At 28.6% G+C, this 9,780-nt stretch overlaps 2 protein-coding genes across 3 annotated transcripts in view; one reads left to right on the plus strand and one right to left on the minus strand.

Annotated features, from left to right (window-relative positions):
* The window catches only part of LOC108568997, an 18,216-nt gene extending 9,674 nt beyond the window's left edge, over positions 1-8,542 (minus strand). Inside the window, exon 1 of the mRNA XM_017930364.1 lies at positions 8,489-8,542. The gene's annotated coding sequence lies outside the window, so the exon portion shown is untranslated. The remainder of the gene's footprint in view (positions 1-8,488) is intronic.
* Positions 1,558-9,169, plus strand: LOC108568994 (ATP-binding cassette sub-family G member 1-like). 2 transcript variants are annotated; one of them, XM_017930361.1, is made up of 8 exons: positions 1,558-2,020; positions 7,151-7,458; positions 7,521-7,666; positions 7,718-7,956; positions 8,191-8,265; positions 8,320-8,423; positions 8,477-8,545; positions 8,703-8,802. In XM_017930361.1, the coding sequence occupies exons 1-8, from the start codon at positions 1,936-1,938 to the stop codon at positions 8,718-8,720; spliced, it is 1,044 nt and encodes a 347-aa protein (XP_017785850.1). In that variant the 5' UTR covers positions 1,558-1,935; the 3' UTR covers positions 8,721-8,802. The 2 variants fall into 2 exon arrangements, with proteins under 2 accessions (XP_017785850.1, XP_017785848.1); XM_017930359.1 differs by having other exon boundaries at positions 1,559-2,020; positions 8,477-8,645; positions 8,703-9,169.
* Positions 9,170-9,780: the final 611 nt, after the last annotated feature.

Raw genomic sequence — 9,780 nt, forward strand, 5'->3', positions numbered from 1 at the left:
TTGATATAGTCGGAATTTCAATTGCCACCGAATAAAAATATGGATAACATTTGTATAAACTTTGATTTATTATTACATAAATTTATTTGTGAATGAAGAAAATAATTATAATATTATCCCGACTATATAAAAATCCCGACTATATCAATATCCCGACTATATTAAAATCCCGACTATATCAATATCTCAACTATATCAAAATCCCGACTATATCAACATCCCGACTATATCAAAATCCCGACTATATCAAAATTCCGACTATATCAAAATCCCGTCTATATCAAAGTCCCGTATATATCAAAATATGGACTATATCAACATCCCGACTATATCGAAATCCCGACTATATCAATATCCCGACTATATCAAAATCTCGACTATATCAAATTTCCGACTATATCAATATCCCGACTATATCAAAATCCCGACTATATCGAAATCACGACTGTATCAAAATGCCGACTATGTCAATATCCGGACTATATCAAAATCCCGACTATATCAAAATCCCGACTACATCAAAATCCCGAGTATATGGAAATCCCGATAGTATAATTATTGATATAATTGTTAGTATTCATTTACTATTAAAATGCATAATTTCAATTAATTCTGTTTCTAGCTATACCTTGCATAGTGCGGCTTCGATTAATATAATGGTTTTTCAATGGAAGATTTGGAAAAACTTGCTGGCAACAAAGACACAGAAAATTAAAACAAAATTATAGCAGTTGCTGCTGAAAAAATGTTAAATGTGCACATACAACCTCAGACTAATATTTTAAAATGTGATGTCACTTTGTATGTAAGTTGGTTGTTTATTTAATAAAACTTTTCTTTTTAATTTAGTTTACATAGAAACTTAACTTTTGAGATTTAACTGCTTTTTTATGTTTTTCTTTTGGATAAGTATACTATATATAGATCGAAATTTGAAACAAACAAACTTTTCTATTTAATTGGCACAAACTCGCTTAGAAGTTCATTTTCATTATTCATTATGATTTTTATTAATATTTACTATGTTTTCATAAATTTGCTACAACATTTGGTTAAATTTTATCGAAATGGGCTACGTATATGAAACACTGATCATGGTATTGTATTACCTCTGAATACGAAGTTTCGTTTTTTAATCTTTTCAAATATCAAATTAAGATTCAAAATGCAATTGGATAATTATAGTTTGATTCATTTACAAATAAAATTTCTCGAAAATTTATTGAAATCAATAAATAGTTTAAAGAGAGAAGAAGGAAACGTCAGTGCATGCTTTCATACATTTTCTTTCGTTTTATTATACATTAACGTTAGAATATTTATGAGTTGTTACAATAAATATCAAAGTTGAAATAACCATATAATTAATGCACGTACGGAAAATATATAATTTCTGATCAATCAAAACATTAAAATCTTATTAATTTATTAAAATGCATATGAAATAACATGAGTAGTTGTAAACATATCTAAAAATAAACGCAATTATTTTCTTAAATCAAATTCATTTCACTAATTACGTGTATATGTTTGTTTGATACATTTCTGTTGTGATTTCATTGTTCGCAATAAATGTTGAAAGAACCGTTAATATGGAAACCTAGAGCAAATAAGAGAATATTGTGAATAATTCATGAGTTTCGACGTGATGCAACTCGGTAATCCGCATTTGGAGATCATTCATTATTTATCGGTGTTGATAATGTGAGGAGTAGGAGAATGCGCTTAATTGGATAAACAGTGCATTGGATGGAGCAGTTACTTGGGAATACTGGATAGAAAGTGCGTTCCTGCTGCTGCTCAATTGCGGTCAACAATCTTAGATCTCCGCTCTATTCGCAGTGGCTTGTGTTGTGCGTTTGTGTAAAGACATCGTCTGTGGACAAACAGGAAACAACGTCCTGTTGTTTTTAGCAATTTATTATTATTATAAAGATGAATGAACAACGCAGTTGTGGATTATCATCTGGAGTGGAATTCAAGAACCTCGCCTATAAAGTTCAATTAGGTTACAAGAAAGGTATCAATCAGTACTATTTGTTCTTAACAAACATTACATTTATTATCTTTCTTTTTATATACATTCATTATAAAATTAATCAAGAGAGTTTCAAAGGTCGTTTGTATTAATACTTATAAATATAAGAAGAAAAATAATGAAAAGTGAGTTTCTTTCTTCTTCCAAGATAAAAAAAAGGAATCACTGTTTAATTCCAATTCAATAAAACAATAAATTTAGAAGATTTAGGGCGGAAAGACCCCGGTCGTTAGCCCTTTGGCCAGCCTATTAATATATATAATTTTTTTTTATGTTAGAATTTATTTATTTATATACAAAGAATGTACTTTTTTTTCCTTATGTTTTAATATTTGGCCAATAAATTATTATTATTATTTTAGAAGATTTATAAACCATAATTTCAGCAAAGTATTAATATAAACAACTCGAAACAAAGAATTTATTTCAATATAAATCATATCAGTCCAATTTACATCACTTAAGTTACAGATTTAAAATAATTTATACTAAAACACGTTTAACCTTGAACTGTTTGCAAATAGATCAAAACTTTTCAAATAAAATATACCAATAAAATATGTTAGAAGTAAAATTTATTAAATAAATAAAAATGCATATACAAAGTATAATTTATTACTTTCTTTAAATAACAAATTAATAATATTCTTTGAATAATATTTTTTTTTAAGTATTTACTTCAAATTATTGTTATCTTACTGTAAATTTCATTTTGTTTACTAATTTTGATATAATTACAAAGTATGTTTGGTTGTCTACATCAAATATATATATTGACAATAAAGAAATTGTCTCAAGTAAGTTCAGTGCTAATTCGTTTATTATTAATAACAATATGAATAAAATTGAAACTAGATTTGATTATAATGAAAAGGTTTCTTATCGTGTTTTGTGCATTAAAAATTGTTTATCTCTAAAATTTCTGTAGATAATTTAGTGTCAACTTGACCCTTGACTTGTCTAAATCTATAATAAACAATTTGTTTTCACAATTTCTTGAGCAATTATTCGAAATTTATGTTTTTTTTTTTAGAAAATTATCAACTAACTATAAACAGTTGGACATTATTAATAATGTTCTATGAGCGAATAAGGTTGTTGATCAAAGTGCGTTTACTGGAAAATAAGTGATCAATTATATATTTTTTTTCCGTACTTTATGTCGAAAAATATGTTTTCCTTTTGCTAATAATTATAATTAAAATACATTTTATTTTTTCCTATGAATACTCGTTCATTACCAGTTCACAAACATATATTGTTTACAATTGAATCATAGAAATTTCGTAATTCTAGCTTGTTTTTAAAAACAAAGTTATAAATAAAAACTTTACATTTAATTGTATAATTCTACAAAAAAAGTACTTGTATATATTTATATAAGTATATGTTCTTTTTTTTTTCTATTTTTGTTTTAAATTACTTTTATTCTTTACAATCTGTCACGTACTGGCAATAAGTAAATAGTTTTGATAATGAAAATGTAATATGAGCGGAATAATTTCCCATTGTAAACCTTCTAAATAAAAAGTATATACAGTCAACCTACCTAAAACGCGGTGAGTGCGTACCGCGTTATATGGAAACCGCGCTATAAGAAACTGGGATTTAACCGTACAAACCAGGCTAATTCGTAGCGTGTTCTATGGAAACTGTCTACCGCGTTGTATGGAAACCTCGTTATAAGAAACTCGGAATTAGTACAAATCACATCATTCGTAACGCATTATATGGAGACCAATAAATACAAAAGACAAGATAAATTATAAATTATTTTTATTGAATTGAATTGAAGAGTTCATATAAGGATTGATAAAAAAATGAAACAAGAACTAAACTAAAAGACTGTTTTTCAACAAAAACAATGAAGACTTTTGTAAAATTATGTAATCTTTCAACACTCATCCTCGCTGTCAGATATGAGTCGCCTAACTCGTCTTCTTTTAATGGGCAAATAGTTCAACTTCACATTGGTTTTCGATTGTAGCTTTTTTTTCTAACTCCACTAAAACCTCTCTATAGGGAGTTAAGCAATTTCTTAACTCTCTTTTGAACTTTGCGCTGCGCACCGTTGAACGATCAGTTTGAATGAAATCAAGTTCTAATTCTTTAGCCAAACTTAGCCCTTTTTTCACACCTTGTAAATCGAGATTTGGCACCATTATTTTCGTTTGCCAATGCATTTGAGGTAGATGCATCTATTAATTCCATCAGTTCTTCCTCATCTAAAGTTTCTTCCCCGAATACTAGTTCTCTTACATCCTGATGGTTTACTGCAAATTCTTCATCGCTTAAACGAGAAGTAATGTTTACTATTTCTGTAACTGGAAGTGAAATTGTAGAATCATCTTGTATTGCTTGAACCATTTGAGGTAAAAGAGGTTTCCAACACGAATTAAGCGTTGATGGTTTAATTTCCGCGCAAGCCGATCACTAGAGTCATTCATAGGCTGCGCGGAAGGAACTTATGGGATGCTGTTGAACGGAAACCGCGCTGTAAGAGTACCACGTTATAGGAGGGCTGTCGCAATTTAAGCTCCGCGTTATATGGAAACCGCGTTCTGAGAGTACCGCGTTATAGGAGGGTTGACTGTATAAATATTAATTTTAAGTGTAACAGTATTTTTTGTCAATTTTTCTATGCTATGCTTAAAATGCTTAATTAAATAAATGTTTTTAATAATGATTCATAATTTGTTATTATGTTTTAGCAATTTTCAACAAGTTTAGTTTTGATTAATAATAAAAAAAATATATAAAGATTTGATTGCATGTATATCAAGTCAAGTTCAATCCTCTTAAATATCAATTAATTAATTTATAATACATTTCCTCTTAATTGATTTGAGCTTTGACATAAATACATTTATTTTTCAGATATTATTTAGTATTATTAATACAAATTATTATTACATCAACCGTAACATATCCACTCAAATCTGTTTTAATGCGGATTATTTTTACTAGATTTGATAATATCACTGTTTTTGTCAAATGGTATATATTTCTTTAATTATATTGCATAATCGGATGAACCTGTTGCTAAAAAATGTCATAAATTGCATAAAAAGTGGTTCATTTGCCTGAGAATGATGAAATAATTGAGTTTTTTTACCCTGATTGATTCATAATTTGTTATTATGTAATTGTATGCAGGCATCTCTTTGTACAATATATATAGTCATCAGTCTTAGCAATTTTGAACAAGTTTAGATTTGATTAATGAAAAAAATATGAAGATTTGTAACTATTTGGTGTTTGAATAAATCTACCAATTTCAAATTTTTACATCAAGTTGAGTTCAATCTTCTTAAATCTCAATTAAATAATTTATAAGACATTTTCTCTTCATTGTTGAATTTTGACATAAATTTATTTTTTAGATATTCGAAACATTTACACTCAAATCTGTTTTAATATGGAATATTTTTACATGATTTGGAAATAACATGATTTTTGTGAATGTTTTTCAAATTAAAGGTGAAATTGCATATGGGAATGAACCTGTCGCAAAAAAATGTAGTCATAACTTGCAAAAATTATAGAAATTGGTTCATTTGCCGATATAGATGAGTTGTTAGTTGACAAATCTGTTGAGAATGATGAAATAATCTGATTTGTTTTTCGAAAATCATAGACATTTTTTTTCTTTTTTTGTCCCAGTTATCTATTTTACGTGAAATAATAATAAACTGGTAACATTAAAACAAAACAAAAAATATAAAAGGAAGACAAGGAATTGATCCAGTAAACAACCTTAACGTAATGACATTGAAGACATACGCATAATCAAGACACGTATTCACGAATTGATTAAACTAAAAACCATTTGGTCTTGGGACTTGAAACGCTTCAGTCTTTGGCGATGGTTCTGTTCTGTGTTTGTCAGCTCTGCAGCAAGCGAAAAATCACTACTGCTCACTACAAGTTCAATAAAAAAGGGCTTCAATCAGCGAATTAGAAAACAATTCTCTTCCTGAAAATCATGAATTGACATCATACATATTATATTTTAAAATTAATCAAGAGTGTTTCAAAGGTCGATTGTATTAATACTTATAAATATAAGAAACATAATTAAACGCCAGTTTTTTTTTCTGCTTCCAAGTTAAAAAAGAATTATTGTTTAACTCCAATTCAATAAAGCAATAAGTCTAAAAGATTTATAACCATAATTTTAGCGAAATAATATTTTTTTTTTAGAATATGAATGGGAGAACTATTTAAAAAATAACTGAATATATTTTGAATAATTAATCTTCTGTTCGATGTGAAAAATCTTATTTTGAATAAGCCGTAAAAGAATTACAATAACCTTTTCAGTTTATTTATATAAAATATTTAATATAATTATATTCGAATATAATATAGTATTATTTGGTTTTTATTTGAAGTCTGTAACGTACTGAGGATATTCATTGCTGATCTAAAAGTAATGCAAATCGTTTGAATTTATAATAATTAATTCTATTAATTTTCGATCAAATTTAATGTAAGAATTATTTGTTTATTGTGGGTTGTCCGGAAAGTTGCCATTGGCAATGCCTTAATATATCAGAATTGTTAATAAAAATTGACTTGTTTCAGTTTAGTAACATCTTGAAGTTGGATCAAAACAAAATACATTTTAGACTCTTATACTTATCTATTACTCTAAAACTATAAATGCTACTAAAGCAAAAACTAAAATGTATACTAGTTTAGCTAAAAGAACTGTGCGAAAGTAATTCGCTGGTAGTAATAATAATGATGAAGGTTTAAGTTGCGTGCAAGATGCAGAAAGGTGTAAAGATCAAAATAGTGTATACATAATTAAAGTAAAGTAATTTTCATCGAAAATCGGCATGAACTATCCAAATTATAATGATATTTTGATAGAAAAATCAAAGGTATTGAAAACTATATGTTTCGTGAAATGCAAACATATTATTAAAATAAATTAGTGTAAAAATATAATGACATTTCGTATGTGAAACGTGTAATTATGAAATAAAATATTATTTAAAAATTTAAGATAAATTTGTATAGAGCGTAAATATAAAATTTACAAAATTTTATAAAATATCTACTAAAAGTAATGTTCAAAATAAAAAAAATGTTTTCTATTTTTAGGATATAAAGAAATATTGAAAAGCATAAATGGACGATTCCCATCAAACAAACTTATTGGAATATTGGGAGGATCAGGATCTGGAAAATCCACTTTGCTCAATTTATTAAGCGGATATGAGGAGGGAAAATACTCAGGGACAATACGTACTTATGGAGTGGATGAAGACTTGAAACAATACAGAAAGAAATCTGTTTACATCATGCAAGACAACTACTTGCAAGATCTGCTAACTTTAAGGGAAAACATGGAGATTGCAGCTGATTTGAAATTGGGTGATCGTTTCGGGTGCTACGCCAAGAAAGCTATTGTAGGTAATACATCCATAAGCTGTTGAAGCAATACACCTGCAACAATGTGTTTCATTTTCAGATAGACAAGGTGATTTCAGTGATGGGCTTGAAAGATGCAATAGACACGAAAACGGGGATTCTATCTGGAGGAGAGAAGAAACGATTGTCGGTGGGTTTGGAATTAATCAACGAACCATCGATCTTGTTCTTAGATGAACCGACTACGTAAATTGTGATATTTTGTAATAATTTATGGATTGAAATTGATGATTTCAGCGGTTTAGATAGCTCAGCTTGCACGCAATTCATGGAGCATTTGAAGGAGTTGACGGTGGAGGGGAAAACAATCATTTGCACAATTCATCAACCGTCTGCGACGGTTTTCAATTTGTTCGATGAAATCTACATCCTGCAAGATGGGTCTTGCTTTTACAGAGGAAAACCTGAAGATTTGTTACCTTGTCTTGAAAACAATGGATGGACTTGCCCGTTGTTCCACAATCCTGCCGATTTTGGTAAATGAATGCATCGGTAGTAACTTGGTACTCGTCAGTAAATCTTTCGTGCTCAGTACTGAACAAATTTAAGAAAAAACAATATCTTAAAAGTTTACATTTTACTTGACAAATTTACACTTATAATAAAAATCAACTTTCGAGCAATTTAAAATGCGACTAATACTGAATTTGATGAGTTCCAAAACTATCGAATACCGAGGCTCTACTGAAGTTAATTTATTTGATTTACAGCGATCGAACTATCAATCAATAATGTAAACATCGTGCAAGAATCTGTCTGGGAATGCGAAGAAGAAGTGACGAAAGGTAATGCAATTATAAAGATATAAATTTATCATCTTGTAATTAAACCTTTTCCAGATGAACCTTGCAACACTAACAAAGTGGATATATCAGACGTCAGCGAATACTATAGTTTCAAAGTGTTAATGAAAAGGGAATTTCTAAAATGCATTCGAAACAAGGTAAATCCTTTCGATGTTTTCGATGATTATTATTTACATAAGAGTTATTTCAGACATTGACTTACCTCCGGTTGATCACGAGCGTCATGAACAGTTTAACGTTGAGCGTCATCTTCTGGAAGGTGGGTTCGGATGCCTCGAAAATGCTTTTCAATTACAATTTTATCATGGGATTCCTTCTGCATTTGATGACGCCCTCGCTTATGCTTACTATATTGACTTGTAAGCGCTGAAAACAATAGACAGGAAGTTAATTGATATAATCTATTTCTTTTACAGATCCCAACGAGAAGTTGACTCTGTTTCGAGAGCATTTTAACAGGTGGTTTTCTCTGAAGGTTTACTACTTAGTCCTAACTCTTATAGAGTTACCAATAGCGGTAAGTTGAATAAACAGATTAACATATTAACAAACTGTTAAATTCATCAACTGTCAAATTCAAGTGTTAAAACGCTTTGAGTCTCTGAGTCAAATCAGTTAATAATATGAGTATGCAATATCCCGGATAGTGAGGTTTTGATCAGTGCGGATTTACTATAGTCCGCATTTAACATTTCAAATCTAAATGTAATTAGGCACATTTTGAAAGGTTTTTTTTTTCTATACAATATATTTTGTGATGTTTGATTGTATGCCGTTTTAAAGACCGCGATTAATACGGTTTCAAACAGTGCGGGCTATTGGTCTGTAGACAAATACTCAGTAGAATTTCAATACTTGCTTTACCAAAGAACTTGGTATTCTTCGAATATAAATAATTCAAAATCTATATAATTAATGATAAACTAAACTAATATAACAAAAAAATAACTAATATTTCTGGTAAATAACATAACTATATAAGTTAAAGTTTCAAGTTGAAATGAAAAATTCTTTTTAAATCTTGTATTAATTACATGTTTTTTTTTTCTAAATAAATTTTGGTACTTTCTTCTGAACATTAACAATTAAGTTTCAATATTTCCATCACTCCAATTATTACCCAATATTTATTTCCATGAAATCGAGTATATAATATTGACAAATATAAGTTTTATTGTTAGTTTGGTTGCATATATTACAAGTTGCAGTATTTTATGTACAGTTATACCAAGATTTACAACAGTGTAACACGAAATTAAACTTCGTTTTCAGTCGTACAAAATACAATGAACAGATTCGTAAAGAAAATTTTCGAACAAAAAAATGTTTTATTAAATGAAAAGTCAACATAAAAAGTTATGTGTGCTTTATTAATCTCTTAATAATACTTTTTCCTAAATCGTGATCATTTTCAGCAAAATTATTTAAAACTTTTTCAACGACATTTAAAAACCTTTTTAAAAAATGGGTGGTTTACATTTTGTTCGGTAGCTA

This window comes from Nicrophorus vespilloides, unplaced genomic scaffold, assembly GCF_001412225.1.
Source record: "Nicrophorus vespilloides isolate i.1.1-1 unplaced genomic scaffold, Nicve_v1.0, whole genome shotgun sequence".
Lineage (NCBI taxonomy): Eukaryota > Metazoa > Arthropoda > Insecta > Coleoptera > Silphidae > Nicrophorus > Nicrophorus vespilloides.

Coding starts and splice junctions, on each gene's coding strand:
- LOC108568994 (XM_017930359.1), top strand. CDS start 1,936: ATGAATGAACAACGCAGTTGTGGATTATCATCTGGAGTGGAATTCAAG. Junction 2,021..7,150: donor TCAATTAGGTTACAAGAAAG/GTATCAATCAGT, acceptor TTCTATTTTTAG/GATATAAAGAAATATTGAAA. Junction 8,424..8,476: donor TAAAATGCATTCGAAACAAG/GTAAATCCTTTC, acceptor GAGTTATTTCAG/ACATTGACTTACCTCCGGTT.